Source organism: Ylistrum balloti, unplaced genomic scaffold, assembly GCF_031769215.1.
Source record: "Ylistrum balloti isolate Yb309-2 unplaced genomic scaffold, AGI_CSIRO_Ybal_v1 Utg369716, whole genome shotgun sequence".
Taxonomy (NCBI): Eukaryota; Metazoa; Mollusca; class Bivalvia; order Pectinida; family Pectinidae; genus Ylistrum; species Ylistrum balloti.
Window position 1 is genome coordinate 427,940 of NW_026781939.1, and position 21,590 is coordinate 449,529.

Here is a 21,590-nt window from a genome sequence, read left to right on the forward strand (position 1 = left end):
TTACAGCAGTTTAGTTAAGTACAAACCCTTCAGGGATTATAAGTTCCCATACGCATGTTTGCACTGCTGGTAATCTTCTTAACCAGACAATAACCAAAGTAATGAAGCCCAGAATGTAGGTCAAATTCAGCATCTCAGTGCAAAATCTGTCTTACAGGACATTTTGATTATCAATACATGTATCTCTGTCAATGAGTGTTTACAACATGTAAGATCATTCTGATGGGTGATTTTAATCAGTGAGAATTCTCCATGCAGTATCATAATTACATAACTGTCCACACATGAGGAAACCAATTCTGAGAGTAAATAAAGCTAATTCTCCCTGAGACTAGGTAGAATCTAATTAAGTTGGATGGAACAACTTTAAAGAGTTTTTTGTTGAACAGTTTGACCTCAACCTGGTTTTCTACTACCTGATATTTAGTACAAACAAAACTGCTGCTGTAAAGAGGTATGTTATTTATACATCAGTGAGATATCTTGCCTCTAAAAAACTCTTTTAATTACAAACATAATATGTATGACATATTTCACAAGAAATATTATTACCCTTGATTTACAACCTCAAGATATTTGAAGAACAAACACCTGACTGCTTTACATGAATATTGCATCTGAATGAAGATTTAATTCTCCAAATCACTCTTCATTATCCATGTTTCAAATTCTAAACCACTAGTATATATGGTCACAAGGAATATGTATAAATGGTATAAAGAGAAAATTCAAGAAGACAATATTGTAACCAGATACATATATGTTAAAAGTTGTGAAACACAAAGCTAACTAGGTCTTTAAAAACTTAAGGAGCTGTCTCTGAGTAACCTGACAGTGATTTGTTTTTATTTTCAAGACAACTCTCTTTGGAACTACCCAAGAATTAACAATATATGCAATTGTAGAATATTAGGATGTCAGTAGTCTTAATATCAGTAGTCTCATTCAATTAGACTCTTGTCTACAATAAGTAGTTATGGTGTGTTCAAGCATCTGGTTGCATTGTTGTTGTGATATTTTATCTGAATCTTAATGGTTGAGGGATCCCTGTCGCAACCCTAGTGAGTGACAAGGAAGTTTGGGTATACACTTGTATGCTAGAGAATTCACAAAACAATGAAAAATATGAATACATTCTAACATAGATTTATTTTTTGAAGAACAAAAATTGATACTTTTAATCTTTATACATGGAGATAGAATAGTGTCATTGTATGGTGTTTTCTGTTGGTTTGTGTCAACTGCTTATCAATAAAACACAATTGGCAACAAAAGCAGTGAAGGAATTAATTGCCATGATTTTCCTAATATGGCAAGATCAATCTGTGGTAACCAAGGATCTAGGTGATGAACGTTGACCTGCAATATAAAACCACAATTCAGCTGAATTAATTGCCATACCATCCCTACTTTAAATCTCAATCTAAAAGTACCCAAAATGCAACAAGAGGCCCAAAGGGCCTGCATCACTCACCTGGTATTCATCGTTCCTAAAAAATAGAATCAGTGTTTATCACAAATACATTATCACATACACCATTGGCATTCAATGTGGGCACATCCAATCAATTTTACAGATTTTCACAGCTAATTTAAGCTTCTAACATCCTGCTCTTAGTTACAGTTATGACCTGAATTCTATGTAAATGCCATATCTATTTTTTCCTGCTTTTTCTCAGGCTTTGACCTAGAAACACTTTCCACCAAATATCCTGCCTCTCAGACGTCTGGTTTTGGTTGTAATAAACATGATCATGACAGGCCAATAAGAACTGATGTTACTGCATGAGAACCAAATGCATGACTGTAATTATATCTTTAGCACAACTCACATACCTTTTGAACAAGCGACCTGTGTATCAAATATGGGCATAAATGAATAAAAGAAAATTAAGAACTTGTTGTACAGGAACTGAAACTTGTCTGTAATTCTATTCTTAATGGCAGATCACATGACCTTTAACCCTAGGATCTGAATAGTGAGCTAATGCAACCACTGAACAAAAGAAACGTGTACAAAATATGGTAATGATAGCTAGCTAGCTTGGCCGAAATAAACAGAAGTATTTGCACTGAAATCAAAGTGTCACTGTATCTCTACTTTTAGTCATGAATTATGAGACCATTGACCTACAAAACAGAAAAGGAAAATATCCATGTGTCACCTCCATACATGATCAACTTAAAAGAACCAGAGGTTTTTGCAAGGAAACCAAAGTTAACAGATGGACAGCACAAAAACAATGCTATCCACATGCATTTATATAAGGTAAAACATATTGAGCTTTTATCCACAAAAGTATGGCTTGGGTCTTCTACTTTCACAGCCAATATATAACTATAACCCTGGGGTGAATCAATGCTTTTCCCTAGCCAATTCTAACACATCTAACTGTGATAGTAATTATCACTTATTTCCCTGTGATAATCATCTTTACAGTAATAATTAGGGGCTTGCTTATCATCTCCTAAAAACACACATGCCAGTCCTACTGTACATGTGATAAACAGTTCAATATCGTAAGTAAGAATTATCTATAGGAGTGGGTGTCAGCACCTGTACAAAGGAGTGGAAATGAACACATGTACCAACAGAACTTTTCCACTGGTGTCATTGACATTCTGATGAACTCACAATAAACTTATCTTAACTATGGGTGCATGATAGCTTTGTATCAAACAATATAGGTTTTTTTTTTTTTTTGTGAAGAGATTATGGAAAGACAACTATGGTATGCATTTGGGTGTCAATTTTCCTCTTTCTGTCTTGTGCCAAAGCTAAACCTTGTATATTTTTTTGTGAGTCTAAGTTTTTTGTTTAAAACGAGAAAATCCAATTTCACAATTTTATGATCTGAATATAATGGAATACCTAATTTTCACAAATATTGCTCCAATATCAAGATTAAATTTCCTGATTGATGATTTCTCAATCAAGCACCAGTATAATTGAACAAGATTTGATAATGATATTTGCTTATAAATACAAGTATTCTACAATTACATGTAACAAATTGCCTGTATGACATACCATTCACCCTATTCCAAACAATTGTAACTTTGTAACTGTCAAGCGACCCCCCCCTCCTCCCCCCTGTTATATTAGAATGTCAATGTAAAGTCTTATTTTTTCACAGATTAAATTTTAGCGATCAGATTTATGCCAACAAAATAGCAAATGTTTCATCTCCATAAAAATAATCTGGTATTTTACCCTACATCCATTTAACAGTATGATGCCTTGGAATCATCTTTAATGATACAAAACATAACTTTGTACATAAATTTTGCAAAAAGTCACATCAAAGTACAAACTGATTTCTTTCTGATAATCATTCACTTCCTTCCATCAAAGTAGTGCCTATTGCCCAATACCCATAATTTTTTTAAATAAATCTTTGTGAAATGAAAAATCAAAATATAACATTGCAATTTAATATAAACAATGGTCAAAGTTCATTTCAATTTGTTGGAGACAATACAGGCATTGGAGATTTGTATCAATGGATAAATCAACAATCTTAACCTCTTCCAGTGTTCATCGTAAATTAAATGTGTTCTTGAAGTACAGTTCAATCAATTTTTATGTAAATACTTATTATCATTTTTCTTACCAGAAGTTTTTTTTGCATGTGTTTCAATTTCTTTCACCATTTTTCTTACCTGAAGTTTTTTTAAATGTGTTTCAATTTCTTTCGTCATAGGGTTCTTGTCAGTAGCCACATATATTTGTTTGATATCTGAGACTTCAGCAACATTTTTCAATAACCTAGAGCAAAAAAGAAATTCTGATGAGAATCCAATATACATTAATATCATAAAACTAGAAAATGTTTGTAGGGCATAATTGAATGCCCCTGCTCCAATATAAATAAGCATCATCGTTTGATGAATTTGCAGAAGTTGTCAGATGTGACCTTTGTCCCTTTAACCTTGACGATGATCACCTTATCAATATGGAGTAAATATGACCCAAATCTATTGTGAGATTCTCAAGGTATGACATTGTTTGAGAATGGTGCGTGATAGATGGACATCAGTGTTTGACACCTATGGTGAAGTCGTATAATGATAATATCTCATGCTTTGTAGATATATTTCATAACTCATGACAAAAATGTTGTCACACAATAAAACAACATACTAAACTTACTGCACATATAGTGTGACACAACCTGGTGGTGAGGAGTAATGAACGAAATGGCTTGCTGTTAAATGTGCAAAAATGTGTAATTCACTACAACTGATTGATAAGTAATGAAGAATGGAAGAAGTCAGCCCATTCATATGTGCTTATCATAAACAATTAGTGCTAACTAGTTAGTAAGCTTAAACGATAAGGGTATGCATTAGTAATATGGCTTATCAAAATACAACAGAATCTTATGTCAACAAATCTGATGTTTAAACAAAATTGAAGAATTTCCACATCTTAAAAGATAGTAAATTTTCCCTAAACTTTACTGGAAGAGATATTAGGCCATTTCCTAATTTACCTTAATATCTCATCGTCAGAAGGGAAGCACATCTGTGCAGAAATTTTATTCTTGCCTTCATACCCAAGGCACTGTGGAGAAGCCATGAATTTACTTTCTCCCTCTACATTCCTACAGGCATTGTTCTAGAAAAGAAAAAAAATGTGATTTATTAAAAAAGTACATACATGTATTAAATTTGGTTGTTTACATCCAATACATGAACAGCTGAATCTGTCTTTAAAGGCCACTTTATACAAATGCCACCTGTCTACAATGGCCATTTTCCCCTGTTTCCTTGAGTGGCCTTTATAGACAGGTTTGAATATGTTATGAATGAGCTATGATGGGCACAATATCAAGATAGATAAAAACAATATTACTGACTCCACTCTATATTTCACAGCTTCTGAGATTCTTTCTTACAAAGTCTTATCTTTTCTTGATATAAGGAAGACAGAAACTGTTTGGAAATCATCCCCAACTCCATATTTCATATATCAATTCTAGGATTTAGTTTTGCAAATCTGAGGACATATAGTCAAGTCTGTGTTAAGTGGACGCCTATGAGATTCCATGAATTTGCCTGCCTACAGCAAGTATTTATCATATTTTTTGGATTATAAACCACACTTTTTTTGGAGTGTGGCATATATACCGATGCGGTATATGTAGATGAAAAAAATTACCTGCCCATTACATGTTTGTGACTGAAACAGATCATCTTGAACTGTCATGTGCAATTGTATACAGGATGATTTGAAGATTGAAATAAAAATAACATTCTGGTGGATTTAATTACTCATACTTTTTAATATGAATCATAATAATATCTTTTGAATTTCACAGTTACTTCAAAGCCGTAGCGGAGGTTACAATAGCCTTTTACATCCTGGGATTGATAGGTTGTCAGGTTATAGGCCAAATTCTAGAATGCCATACTTGTTTACAATATGAATGTCACTGTATAACTTACAAGAAATAATATGGGGCTATAAGAATTTGGTCAGCATGCAAAGGCCTTCGTTCATATTCAGCAGTACAGACAACAATGGAGAGATTGTTTTGTAAACCGTACGTAACATCAGGCCCTATATCTGTATGTAGACAATCTGTGAAGGCATCCAAGCCAAACAAGTTCGATATTTGCTATTTTACCTTTTATTAAATACATCAATAGAATAAAGGATTATCTGTGTATAATTGATTTACATACTATAAAATGTTTCACTGATTATCATGATAAACTGCTTTTTGTAGTCTGTTATATCACCAAACTTTGGTCAACATAACAGTTACTACTGCTTTCAGTTCTGTTGGTGGTATATCAAACATCAACAATATATTTGTCACCATATTATAAGAAAGGGTCAGCTTATATTCTGGTGTGGCTTATACGTGGATCACATAACCAAAATCTCTAAAAACTGGCCTTGCGGCTTATAACCTGGAAAAGAAAGTAATATTAATCCAATTTAATCCAGTCTTAAGTCATGGACAAAGTGGAAAGTATTTTGTAATATCTAACCACAGTTTATAATAATAATTTTATAATATGAACAATATTCCTGTATAATCGTAAACTTTATGAAATAATTGTATCATAACAATTTAATGTCAAAGTGGATTATTTCACCGTCCACAATGTTTACCTTTCACTTTATTTTTATATAATAAAAACACATAAAAGAAAAATTATGATTTTTGTTATAAAGTTGATGAAGAAGATGAAAACAGAGAATCAGGTTGTACACAGTACTGTATACAGAAAATGAATTTACTTTGATTTACTGTACAGGCTGGAAAACTAATTCAAGATTCAGTGTCTTGACTAACATGGTTTTCTTGTAAATATTTTTGAAAAATAGACTGATGACGAAAAAAAGCCCTATTTCTTCTGAGGAAGCATAATATTAGACACCAAAGGTAGCAATATTTGGTGACATGTTGATTATAGTGATTAATTAGCAGGTTGTTAAATTTTATGTTATTCTTAGAAATAGTTAATAATGTCACTAAATCTTTATGAATGATGAATGTCAGCAATCAATTAGCATGTTGTTAGATGTTATGTTATTTTTAACAATTGTTAACAATGTCACTGAACTTTATTGACTTGCTAATCATAGTTTAACAACATTGTTAACTTAATGAGAGTTTTAAACAACCAAGCACTGGTCCGAGGAAGGTGTTATTGGTTCATCTGAGTGTGTGACAGGAATAAACAGAACTTTTTTTAAACCATGACAAATAAAGGCTATGAAGACTACATATTGCTCCTTTTGATTGTCAAATTTTTGCCAGTTTAAGATATAAGATATAAATCTATACAGATTTTCTTTTGTTGGCATTTTTACAAAACTAAATCTGATACCTTTTGCAAATTTGCTTTAAACAGAGTGATAAGAATAACACCCATATTTAAAATCTTACCCAATCTATACCGTTGCGAAGATGTATTCCAATGAACTTTTCTCCCCCAAACATTTTGTTGATATGACTTTGAACTTCAGCCTCTATTGTTGACGACCATCTAAGGTATTTCTGAAGAGGGACAGTGGCTTCTGCCATGGGGTAAGGTGCTGGAGCTCCCTTGAGGGCCACGACTGGATTCTTATCGGCAGGAAACCTACCAACATTCATCATTTCAGGTGTACAATAATTGTTTTCCTGAAGGAGGAGAAGAATGGATATGACAATTCAAAATCCTATTACTATCATTTTACTTTAACTGTTTAACAGTTTTGTAGTTGATTGGTCTTAGGCTTTCGGCTAATCAACATTACCATTTACAACACAATAAAATATCATATTGAGTAAGTGATTACAATAATACAGACAAACTATGGAGGATGGATTGGACAATACAATATCATTTATGAATGCCTACAAAATTTACAGTGCATTTGATGAAATCATTTTTTGATGCTCTGTAGTTTCACTTCGTTTTTAAATCCAGCAAAGAACTGTAAAAGAAGAAATGTTTGTAAATATCTTACTTGCAGTTAAAGACAGTTTATGAACTTAATTCATGTTATATATTTCTATGTTCCTACCACAACCAAGAAAACCACAAACAGTAACATCCAATAACAGTGATATTCATGACGGATTCATCATCAATTTTCACCAACACTTCGTCATTTGAAAGGTATATACTGTATAAAGGGAAAATTTCACCACTTTCCAAGGCAAAAATGGTGTTACACAATTAACATAGTCCAGTTTTGAGTATATGTACTATCATTTTAATGGTTAAAAGAAGAAAAATTCCCTGTTTCTTTTTTTTTTTGCTCAAAAGAATTAGTGCAATGAACAATGTTTAACTTACACTTTTCACAGCCCATTTACAAGAGATCCCAGAGGGATCTTGTCCCCCATTACGGTTTGATCTTTATTTCTTCTTTAAAATTTGGATCTTTTCCTTCTTTTCTCTGTTTTCCTCTCTTTTTGCTCTTATATCAAGTTTGAAAATTTCCTCTTAAAATCTATAATGGTCAAATGATAGTTTCTGTCTGCCATTTTGTTTTCCTGATCAATCCGAAATCAAAAGGGTACAATTAGGGACCAGGGGCAACTTATTTATGAAATCAGTCTAAACTTTTAAGAAATAGCAATAAAAATCTTCCCTAGTCAAAATCCAAGATGGCCACCTGTCAGTCATGTTGTTTTTCTGATGAATTCCTATATCAAAAGGGCACAACAAAGGATCAAGGGGAACCTGTCTGTTAGCCATTTCATTTTCATTCTTAATTTTTCCAAAAATCAAAAGGGCACAACGTCAACAAGACCCTCCAATACCTCTCCAGAAATAACAATAACAAAAAAAAAAAAAAAAAAATCATGGATGATAAAAATTTAAGTGGATCTTAATTTCTGATCAGTCAAAGACTAAGTACAGCTAGAGGAAATGGGTGACCCTATATATGACATTTAAGTATGATCCATCATACACTTTTCCTAAAATGGCATATACAAATTTTAACTGTCAAAATCCAAAATGGTTGTCTGTCGGCCAGTTTGGTTTTTGGATAAGTCCCAAAATGAGACAATTTACAACCAGGGACCATGGGGAACATACGTATGAACTTCTGAAAATTATCCATCCAATATTTCTCATCAAGTAGTGATATTAAGAACGACTTACAACAGTGAAGGACAACAAAGTAAGGGTGATTTTGAGAGACTGATGCTAATGGGATAAAACAGTCCTTTATAATACTGAATGACAAAGTTGTTGCAAGTTTTACATTCAAGCAGTCTCTCCTAAGGAAAATCAGATTGTTCAAGTTTGAAAAGTATTGGTTTAATATTAAGCAGAGTCATTACACAGGTAGAATGGTGTTGAGTTCTTAAGTCACAATATTACACCAGAAGAGTTACAACATATGTTTATACTAACATATTTACCTTTCTTTCCATTCAGTATGATCTGTATACATCACATAATACGACTCACTGTTGTCAAATTCCACTCCCAGACCATCCCAGAATGGTCCAAAAGGATTTCCTATTGGCATAGAGAATAATCACCAGTAGATAGTACATATCTATAAATACAAGTTACAAAATCATGGAGTGTGTTTCCTGAAAAGTGGATGCATTGGAATCTGTGTAGGCATTTATATTGCATACCACTGAATTTATCAACCATTAGCAATATAGAAGGAGAGTGGGGTGGCCAAGTGATTAAGTAATTACAGTGTTTGTCATTATCACTAACCCTTCCCCCCTCCCCAGTTCAAGGCCTACATGGGGTAGTTGCCAGGGATGTCTGCAGGTTGGTGTTTTTATTCTGGAAGCTCTGACTTGCCTTCACCGAAAACTTTGCGCATGGTACATCCTTAAATGACCTGGCTATTAAAGAGACCTAGACCATATGCATAAGGTACCAAAGTGATACATGAAACATTGCTAGTCACCAAAAATCTATAAATTTCACAGATTTACCTTCTATGAACCTTATGGATGAAATAAACAAATTTGACCTTTGACCTCATGTTAACCTTTATATTGGTTTCACAGTTAGGTCAGGGCCAACCTATAACTTTAAGAAGGACCCATCAGTCAGATCAGTGTCCTTGTTGAAAGTACTTGTCCAGATAAATTTACTAGTTCATAAAAATTACATAGGATATTTTCAAAACTTTTCATGGAGTGTTCACACAATGTGTATAAGGCTTTAATTCCGTAAGGTTCAGTTGTGAATGAAATGTTGTTATTCGGCAAATGTTTTGCTGAAATTGTTACCAACAGTAAGTGTACTTAACTAGACATGATTAAAAGAATTACCGTTAAAATCCAGATATACTTTTTTCATTCGGATAGTTTCTGACATTACGCACATAACACTATCACAGAGGTACGTACAGCACAGTGAATAAAAATCTTGTTTTGTTGTATTAGTTTTCAATCTAGGACACACAAACTTACCTCCTGACTTTTTTCTTCATAGTTTTGTTTAATTTTACAAATAAATGGAATTACATAGAAAAACATCTGCTTTTCCCATTGACTAATTGCCAATGAAAATCACTCATCCATTTTGATATTGAATCAGGTATATAAAACAAAAAAATAAAGATTTCAACACGACATCCTTATTCTACATACAACTCACAGGCCTGCCTTTACCAAGTGAGAAATTATGGCAAAAATAATGAATTTGACCTTTAACCTCGATCAAGTCCTTAGACATACAGCGCAAGAAATGTTCTGCAACAAGCCATCTTGTCATCCTGTATGTGGTAAAACACTCGCCTTTCACCTACATTGTAGCTGTCAAGAGTTTGATTTACTGAACAGATGAGAAAAAGTAAGGGGGTCACCTGCCAGGCAACATGGGTTTTCCCTGGGTACTCCAGTCTCCTCCAACAACAAGACCCTCTGCACACTTCCATCCGCAGTGATTGATGGAAGTTGAAACTTTTGTATCACAATTGATGTGAATCAAATGAAGTTTATGAAATGAAATTTAATTTCCCTATCTTCAATGAATTGAAAAACGAGAAATGAAAAATGAATTTATTTTTTATCTTGCATGTGACTTAATCATAGTTATACAGACCCTGAAACTGTGCATGACACTATGATGATATAAATTTATTTACTTATTTTGAAAGTGGGAAAGTACTTATGACAGACATTGAATTTGACCTTGAACTTCATTGTGACTTTCATCTTTGTCATATACCTGAATGAGGAGTATGAAATACATAGCCTTATCATCCTACAAATATTTATATCTGTGAAATTGCATCAATTTACTTCCAGCAAATCATGTTATGGCCTGGGCACGTATTAAAGGACAAAGGATCACTTATGGGCTCCATGAATCTTTTTGTAAGTTTGATTATCACTTGATATGACTGTGGGAACTTAATTGTACCCTTGTTCCCTTTAAAACAGTATGTTTTTACTTACCTTCTTTCATCTTACACGGAATGTCTGATCCTGGGTAACCAAAGCAGTATCCTGTCCTGTTCCCCTGGGGCCAATATTTTGGGGCCAGTTTCTCCATAAAGCTCTCAGCTGTGATCACTCTGTGGTATTCTCCAACAGTAGCCACATCAAACCACTCCTCAAACGGAACATTTTTCTGAAATAGAACAGTATTTCTTATGATCACTTTCCTCATGTGTAAAATTAACAAATTTCTATCAATAGTAGCAGAAACTTTGGAGCACGTACTCATTCAAGGTATTCTCGTTACATTGTTTTGACCTTTGTGATGGATTTGCTTACATCCTGTCTGAATTTGTTAATGATGATCTATTAAATTTAGTATTTTGTAATAGTGACCTAAACCTTGACCTGTTAATCCTGAACCACACTCCCTTCTGAAGTGTTCTCTGACCTTTAGAATGTTTGATCATAAGCTCATATGAAATGATGTTCCTATGGAAATAATTAATAATTAATAATTAATAAAATTAATTAGGGATGGGAAAGGGATAGATGGGATGGGATAGCATGTATGTACAATTTTATTTGTTTACTTACATATGTGCGCCAAGGAGGCAGAATTAAGGTCCTGTCAACAGCTTTAGCAAATTCCAGACCACCCAGAAAGTGTTCTGCTTGGTTCCCAAACCGCCCTGTAGAAGGAATCAAGTGGTTATATAACAGCATGCATCAACCTAGAAGATAACTGATTCAAAAACTTCATTAATTATAGAGAGGATATGATTTTTGCTGCCACTCCATTCATAATACTGGTAACGTCCATGTAACACTACAGCTAACTTCTGTCTCTTGGCTTACTAAGAAATCAAAACTGCCATGAGAAGGGAATGACAACTGACTGGGCTATCATGGCCCTTCTATTTGAAATACCAGTAACCTTTACTATAGGACTCTATTGATATTACCAGTATATAATAGCAAACTAAGGTATTGTTCTGATGACAAGTCACCATAATTTACAATGATTTATCCCCATTGTTACAGTTTATAATGCAATCCTTTTAATATCCTACTTGTGAAAAACTGAATAATTTCATATTTTTGGACACTTTTGTTTTTAAATACATATTGACTTCTGAATTCCTGGGATGCATGGACATTATATCATCAATGTTTCCTGAACTAATGAAAACCAAGTTATACCGGTCAAATCAATCACTGTGAGTATTGTAACTTCTTATTTAAAAAAAGATTAAATGCATGCAAGTATCTTGTTGATTTTTATATGTACTTACCCATACAGAGACAGAACAATATGTAACCTCTGTCATCCCACTCAGGTTCAGATGACACATCATGTAACACATCAGCTGATCTCACCATGGAGACCAACAGAAGTAACAGGGACAGAAGAAAGCCAAGATAGAGAAACTGAAACATCCTTCAAATGGATGGTAACCTAAACAACAAAATCAGAGAAGAGGACTTTCAGGTACAGGAAAAAAATAGAACACTGACAAATTAGCTAAGACTCTGCCACAAGTCTGTTACAAGAACAAAACACATACTAACAAATATATTCAACAATCTGTGTGTAGGCATAATAAAAATGACCTTGACCTTAGAACTTTGGATATAAAAAGAAATATCCCAATCAAGCACTTTTGGTAAGGAGGCATTGTATGAAGTTTGATTTAGATTGGGCAAAGCAAACTAAAATTATCACACAAATACTGATTTTAACTTATAGTTACAATTACCTATGACCTTTGGACCTGAATGGCAATCTATCTCAACCCAGCACTTTTGGTTAAGAAGCGTTGCATCTAGTTTGAGTTAGATTGGCTAAAGCAAACAAGTTATTCTACAAAGTGGATTTTCCATTATAGCAACAGTGACCTTGACCTTTGAAGAAGAAAAGGAATCCTATGCAAGCACATTCAAGAAAGAAGCAATGTATGAGGATTTTGCTTGATCGGCCCAAGGAACCTAAAGTTATTGCACAGAAACCAAAGTGATGATGGATGGTCAGACAGATGGACGGACGGACAAACATTGTGATTACTATAGGACACCCACACTTTCATGCGAGGCCCTAAATAAAAAAATCATACCATCTACCTCAATTTTGATAAGTATGTTTACATTGTATTGTTTATAATTTTAAAGTGCAATAAGAATAAATACAAGGTATACCCAACATAAAAATGACACAGTGTATTAGCATTACTAATTATATAAACATTCTGGTAGAACAAAAATTCTATTAACATGAATCAATATGTACCAGGTAAATGAATTCAAACAGAGCTGGACATCTGAGATTAACTGATCATGAATCATTCCTAATTCTTTTAGAGAATTTCCTCTGAGGATATCTTTAAATAAAGACCCAAATTCCAATTTGAATGCCGAGGTTGTTATTGTACCACTAGTTGTAGTTTGGAAACAAAATTTTTCCAGGATGCCATTCATTACCTGATATTGTGTTGATTAAATGCTCTTTAATATTGTAAATAAATTATTTCCTCATCCATGTTGCTCCATATCACAAAAGAGATGAATGTCTCTCTTGTATAACAGTAAGCATGCACATCACAGTGCTCAAAAAGTTCACAAAAAGTCCTAAGACCTGTACTCATAGAATTTTCATGTCACTCATATAATTTCTGAAAATAGTTCAATTTTCCATTGTGGGACTTTGAAGTCCAGCTTCTCAGCACTCCTAATTTTTAAGATTGATGGACCATAAAATCTGGAAGATATTCTGTAAATGATGCATGTGTAAGCTATAAGTGAAATGCTAGTGAACTGCTTCCAAAAAATAACAACAAAGTCTCACTTTCAGAACTTTTTTTCGCAGGAGTGTCACAAAGTGAAATTTGGCGACAATCTGCAATAAATAACACGTTAATGAAGCCCTGGTGATGTGACAAAAATTGATCACAAAAATTAGCTAAATTGATATTGCAAAACAAAAGTTGCAAAGAAGGTAACTTTCACTCAACGTTGGCAGCAAAATGCCTGCTATCTGTTAGGTGTAGCCTAAAAGCAAATGAACAAAATATCAAATTAGCAAATTAAAAAGACAATTGTAGAATTAGAGAGAACAGGTCATCTTTCCAGTTTTGAAAGGTGGAAACTTCCCTTTAGTCAGGCAGTATGGTGTCTGTCAAGAGAACGAAGGGTCCTTAGTTTGAGTCCAGGTTGGGACCAGGGTAACTTATCATTACACCTTCCTATTATTTTCTTGACATTTTCCCAAAAGAAATGCTTATCTTGAATTTCGGATAAAAATGTTAGATAGATGAGACTTAACACACATAATCATTTGACAATTACAAAACTAAGAAAACTATCAATCAGGTGAAACAATCAAGTTATTTGACTGTGAATCTTGACATTTTAAATAACGTACACACAGAAGTATTAAGATAAACTACAAACCTTAAACAACAGCTGTGGAGTACAAATACAATCTACCTGGTGGACAAATTTCAGATTAAATGAGCTGCTATTAAAGTTGTTAGGATATCAAACAGATTTAACTTCACCACAAGTGCGGTGTAAAATTTTATTTACCTAGTACCCTCTGGTTATTCATGACTCAATGTCTCATGTAGTGTTAAGTGTGAAACTCTGTGTGTAAAATTACTCATTATTTTCATGCTGCAGCACTTAGTTACAGACACAATCTTATAGCATTACATGTATTTCACAAGCTAAATCTTCACATGATATGAAGATTAATTAATATTTTCAGAAAATTTTAGACATTGTTGCATGTACATTATTTAGATACTGATGTAATGGTAAATATATTTTTGATAATTTTTTAAGTACTGAAATTTCACTTAGTATTTCCACACACTATTAACTGTCAGGAACAATGGTCAAAGCAGAGATGTATACATATGTGTTATATATGTCTCGGGTCAAAGGAATCAATAAATAACATGTATATGTAAAATTGTGATAAATTGTCTTTTGTTTATTTAATTTGTTGATTTGACTTATTTTTCTATCTATTTATTTGCTAATTTTTGGAACGTGGTGAGGAGGGGAGGGTTGTTTTAACCCTGATCTGCTCTATTCCACATGAGTAAGTATGTTAGACATGTATCCTGTCGTCATGTATATTTATATAACTTCCTCAGGGACAAGCACTCATGCATGACTCACTGAAAGGTTTCCTACACAGGAACATAATATGTTTCAGGCATCCATGACATGTAAAGAGGTCGTATTGAACAATTTTCAGGTGAAGGAATTTAATCAAGGACTTTGATTGATTAAATGTCTCACTCGCCAATGACCGATGATGGTATTATAAGATATCAGGAGGTAGGCCTACTCACCCAAATGCCAATTCTACACACTCGATAGACCTACACGTCCCTGTGATGAACTTGTAAGGCTAAATCTGCTACATTGTACAGTGACTGAAGGTATAACCGACCTTCAGATCAGAATCTTGCTCAACCACTTAATTCTTATCAATATGAATTACGACATTTCGGTCTTTCAGCAGACGATATCGTGAATATGAAAACGCTCATTCATCGAACGCCTCCTGCCATTTGTTTCGTCAGACTCTATGTTTATCACCCGTGACCATTATAATCGCGGAACAGCGTTCCAGCCTTCTCACCACGTACTTCTGACATATATGATGACCCTTAGATGTTGTCAGACCGACATGAAGATAACGATGGCCTTCGTACTCCGCAGCTTCCCACGTTCATCTTTGGCGCCGGACACTTGTCTTTTCGAGTTATCTCCCTTACACCAAAAAATCCTCAATCGCCTCAACCACAGACTTAGCTATAGTATATATATATAGTTATCTAAATGTGATGTATTATTTATGGCATTATCACAACGTCACATTTCTGCTGTAAACATTACTTCTATGATTTTATTAGAAAATGGCCATTAGGTTCGTGATTAAGTCACATGTTAGAGAGATTATTAGAATTTTAACTTCACTTGCCAAATATCAATTTTCAGCAGTGTAATTTTTTAGTAAAAAGGGTTAAGAAGTAGACTCTGTTTGATGATTGCTGTACCAAGTCCTGCGTACGTATTTATGGATTTTTTTACATTATTATTGCCCATAAAAGTTGCAGAAGCTGATGTCATATAACATATAATCACCACCAGATTGGTCAACTTAACTCCATGTGTAATTTGTCTGGGGCATTAGAGTTGATAGTCTGTTGAATAGAAGTTCTTATAACACAACCAGTAGAAGACTAGAGTGTGACGTTCTGAATTGACTATAGTACACTGTGTTACCATCTGGTGTGTATTTTGGTCTATAAACTGTTAAACCTTCTTGTCACAATATTTTCAACTTTAGTGTACATAAGATTCCGTACCATCTCGTACACCTGCATACCGGGTGGTATCCAAGCAAGGGATATCAGGAACACCCTAATCTACACCTAGCACTACGATGTTGGCTCTAATCCCTGTGTTTACATCTCGTACACTATGTACGTCAGTGCTAGTACGTTCCACACTGGTCATTTGTCTGAAGATGAATCTGTAGTCATCGAAAATTCACACTCAGATCTTCTACTGGTTGTGATTTAAGAACTTCTGTTCTATTGACATTGCCAACTCGAAGAAAATGTTCCAAAATGTTGATATTCTGTTATTCATTTGAAGACATTTAAGGAAAATAAAAAATCAAAGAAAGGATGGGGTATTGAAGTCAAGTAATTTCTTCAGTATAGAGAAAAATTTTCTTTACGAAGTATAACAATGATGTACCTGTAAGTTGAGATTGTGGAGTTGTACATGTGGTCTGAAGGGGACATATTAAGATGGCAGCAATGTCAAATAAGTATGTGCACTGGTCTGTAGTACAAGTATCGACAATCTTATAAATATATCAGAAGTTGAGCCAACGCCACTGCTTCTCTAAAGGTAGTGAATCAATGGTCCTACAACTTTAGCCTGGATACCCGAGGATATGAAGGGGATTGATAAGAAGGGGTGAGCTTAAATCAGGAAGGATCAATCTCAACATAAAGAGCGAAACCGGTAGAAATACTACCTAATACAAGATTGGAGAACCCGCCTCTATCCTGTTGAGATTGATCCTTCCTTATTTAATCTTACAAATATGATATAGTATAGATATCTTGTATTTTTCCTGAATTAGGAACAGCGACGGTGGAAGCAGGTTATTTATTATCTTACAAAATAATCTCAAAGTGTTCAGACTGATAATATACATGTACTTCATGTTATTTATAAATCTTGTCAATTCTGATTTTACAGGGTTGTATATATCACATATTTCATAGATTCCTACACATAAAGCCTCAAACCTTGCATTACTGAGAGGTGCCAGATGGGCACCACAGCTGTATGATGCAGTTCTACTGTATCTGATTTTAAATTAGTATTGAAATGTACAATAATTTATGTGCTATTTGCAAAATCCATCGCAGAGCAATCAACCATAATGTAAAACCGATAATTTCTGTGGGTGTTTCTGTTAGTTCATTAAACTAAATCTCAGTAATTACAATTCATTTGTTATTGTTTCATGAGATCAAGGGCAAAAAAAAAACAATGTTTTGAAAAATCATGAAATTGATAAGCCAAGATATTTTATGATTTTACAGAAAATACCAAATTGTCTGAAAGAAAACAGTTACAATGTATTACAAATGTTTGTTTTGTGTAGAAGGAACATAAAACAATATTCTCAATTCAAATATTTATTTGGCAATAGCATATTTAGTATCAGAAATGGCATATTATATAGACATCAAACGTCAATATACTGTACCAGTAAAGTCATAATCATATACCAAGAATTAAACTTGTGTACCTATTTCAATAATCTTCACAATAGAATAGTTTCTTTATTTTCCCAACATTTCTTAAGACTGCTATATTTGACAGTATACAAGTACAACATTAACATTATCACAAACAGGATAAACAGCTGACAACTCGCATAAAGCTTAAGCTTCCAACATATGTTAGGCATTAATAACCACTCAGTGGCAGGCTATACATGTGACATAGTCAGTGGCAGGTCATACATGTGACATAGTCAGTGGCAGCCATACATGTGACATCGTCAGTGGCAGGCCATACATGTGACATAGTCAGTGGCAGCCATACATGTGACATCGTCAGTGGCAGGCCATACATGTGACATAGTCAGTGGCAGGCCATACATGTGACATAGTCAGTGGCAGGCCATACATGTGACATAGTCAGTGGCAGGCCATACATGTGACATTGTCAGTGGCAGCCATACATGTGACATCGTCAGTGGCAGGCCATACATGTGACATCGTCAGTGGCAGGCCATACATGTGACATAGTCAGTGGCAGCCATACATGTGACATAGTCAGTGGCAGGCCATACATGTGACATTGTCAGTGGCAGGCAATACATGTGACATCGTCAGTGGCAGGCCATACATGTGACATCGTCAGTGGCAGGCTATACATGTGACATAGTCAGTGGCAGGTCATACATGTGACATAGTCAGTGGCAGCCATACATGTGACATCGTCAGTGGCAGGCCATACATGTGACATAGTCAGTGGCAGCCATACATGTGACATCGTCAGTGGCAGGCCATACATGTGACATAGTCAGTGGCAGGCCATACATGTGACATAGTCAGTGGCAGGCCATACATGTGACATAGTCAGTGGCAGGCCATACATGTGACATTGTCAGTGGCAGCCATACATGTGACATCGTCAGTGGCAGGCCATACATGTGACATCGTCAGTGGCAGGCCATACATGTGACATAGTCAGTGGCAGCCATACATGTGACATAGTCAGTGGCAGGCCATACATGTGACATTGTCAGTGGCAGGCAATACATGTGACATCGTCAGTGGCAGGCCATACATGTGACATCGTCAGTGGCAGGCCATACATGTGACATAGTCAGTGGCAGGCCATACATGTGACATCGTCAGTGGCAGGCCATACATGTGACATCGTCAGTGGCAGGCCATACATGTGACATAGTCAGTGGCAGCCATACATGTGACATCGTCAGTGGCAGGCCATACATGTGACATAGTCAGTGGCAGCCATACATGTGACATAGTCAGTGGCAGGCAATACATGTGACATCGTCAGTGGCAGGCCATACATGTGACATCGTCAGTGGCAGGCCATACATGTGACATCGTCAGTGGCAGGCCATACATGTGACATTGTCAGTGGCTGGCCATACATGTGACATCGTCAGTGGCTGGCCATACATTTGACATTGTCAGTGGCAAGCCATACATGTGACATTGTCAGTGGCAGGCCATACATGTGACATTTTGCACCAATTTTGTTTAATATCTTTGCTAAAAACTATTTATGTTTAATTGACAACGTTTCTCACTGCAAAATAGTCAATATTTATACCCCCCTTCTGAAAAAATGTTACATTGCATAGATAAACGGTCAAGTGAGAGTGTATTTCTGACCATTTTTAGTCTTTTGCCGCGGTCAATTATTGCTCATATAAACCTGTGAAAGATATATTAACACAAATCATGGATAATGACAGCTTTCTCAGGTAATCACATTGACATAAAATAGTTGTATTATATTTTACCTTATAAACACAACTGTCTCTATTCGTGTACCCTTAAACCTATTCAAATGTTAGTTCAACCTTTCAAATCTTCCCTCGTATACCCAACAACTAAATAACTGAATTTTCTTTTAAGATGCTTCAGTTTTTTTCTTCCATGTCTAACTCTACATGTGAATTATTTTTTCTGTGAGTAGTGTCATTAAGGTTACCTTGTATTTTCATAAGCACATAGTGTATCATTAAGTTGTATACAGTATTTAACTGCTATGATTCTACATTAAGAACTCATGTATTTTTATGAACACACATGACAGATTGAAAGAAAAAACCCAATATCCCATCGTGACATTATCTATGACAACAGCATAAAAAATAATATTAACCTATTTCTTAAAAAAAGAGTAGCACTCAAGCCTTGGTTAGTATCACAGTCATTAATATTCTTTTGATTACCATCCATCCCAACAGGATGCTTGGAAATACTGTGTCTATTAACATATTGTCACTTGACTAATATGTGCCAGGTGAGGTCATGTGGTTGTCATGTGACATTTTTTCACTGAAAACTTTTTTCAGGTCTGTAGGTTTCAATGTTTGGAAGACAACAGTAACATTTAGTTGATTAACAGTTTACAATGAGGGTACAGATGATTGGTGTACATGTATACACTTTTTTTATAACTAAGTCAATGTGTTTAATTTCTGGAATGTTTTATAAATCAAAGAAAAAACAGAAAATTCACAACCATATGGTTAAAATATAAAATAAAGTTGAAAATGCCTCTAAGGTAGATTTGCAACTGCTGCTGTCTTGTCTAATGTAACAAATACATAATTATGTACTTCAAAACAAACAAACTCTTTAATATTCAGATGAATTTACAACATCAGACATATACTTCCTTATATCGTGAGATATATAAATAAACTGAACACAATATGTGATGGTCCGTCTGGTTATAACTAGTAGAAAGTCATGGTGCTACAAATTAGAATAAACTGAACCCCATCAATGGTTAAAATCTGCTGTCTGTATATCAATAATGGTTGTAATATGAACAGTTTGATAATAAAGAACACCTAAATATTTAACCATGTTTATTAATGAGCCTTTGCGTCGTAATAAGCCCATCATTATCTATTGGAAACATAAACACGATTCACATGTATAGATGACACTACTTACATGTTCACACTGGCTTACTCAACTTTACGTTTTACTTTTCAGATTTTATGAGATGAGAGTAGAGAAGACACACTATTTTATAAGGTATGAATGCAATGCATTTCTAGTGAACTGATTACTGACAATTAACTTCGCCACCATCCCTTCTCTAGATCCCCCCTTTTCAGTTTCACAAGTTGAGGCTAAAAAGTAACAGACAAATTTGAAGCATAAATCCCCACATTTATATACATGTATTATACTCTGTATAACATGGTGGTCTTATGATAAAAACTTGCATCACAACACACTGACCGAATCATATATATCTACCTCAGCTTATAATACCCATTAATATGTTTTATTTTACTGTCATATATATCTACCTCAGCTTATAATACCCATTAATATGTTTTATTTTACTGTCATATATATCTACCTCAGCTTATAATACCCATTAATATGTTTTATTTTACTGTCATATATATCTACCTCAGCTTATAATACCCATTAATATGTTTTATTTTACTGTCATATATATCTACCTCAGCTTATAATACCCATTAATATGTTTTATTTTACTGTCATATATATCTGCCTCAGCTTATAATACCCATTAATATGTTTTATTCTACTCTGCAAATTTGTAAATATGCCATTAACAATAAAACAAAATAAGTAAAACAAACACATGAAAAGAAGTGTAAATGGTTTCATAAGTTTTTCTAATTGAGGAAAATTATACAAAGAATAAACTTTTAAGCAGTTTTGTTAGCTCTAAGACTCATATACCTGTCAGGTTCTGAAGCAAACATTCATCTCTCGCTCTTTCTTTTTCTTAATACACACATATTATTTTTACCAAACAATTACCATCACAAACATCTAAAATATTATAATGATAATAAAAAAGAATTATTTTGATTTCATGTGAAACTTAAGAAAATATCCATAA

General features: G+C 34.3%; 1 protein-coding gene across 1 annotated transcript; it reads right to left on the reverse strand.

The window, feature by feature from the left end:
• Positions 1-1,237: 1,237 nt before the first annotated feature.
• LOC132565347 (GDP-fucose protein O-fucosyltransferase 1-like) lies at positions 1,238-15,595 on the reverse strand. The gene is given in 10 exon segments (XM_060229995.1): positions 1,238-1,296; positions 1,299-1,359; positions 3,664-3,769; positions 4,497-4,621; positions 6,909-7,104; positions 8,886-8,985; positions 10,899-11,073; positions 11,478-11,572; positions 12,176-12,339; positions 15,539-15,595. Coding segments are annotated over 9 exon segments (1,062 nt in total). The 5' UTR covers positions 12,321-12,339; positions 15,539-15,595.
• Positions 15,596-21,590: the final 5,995 nt, after the last annotated feature.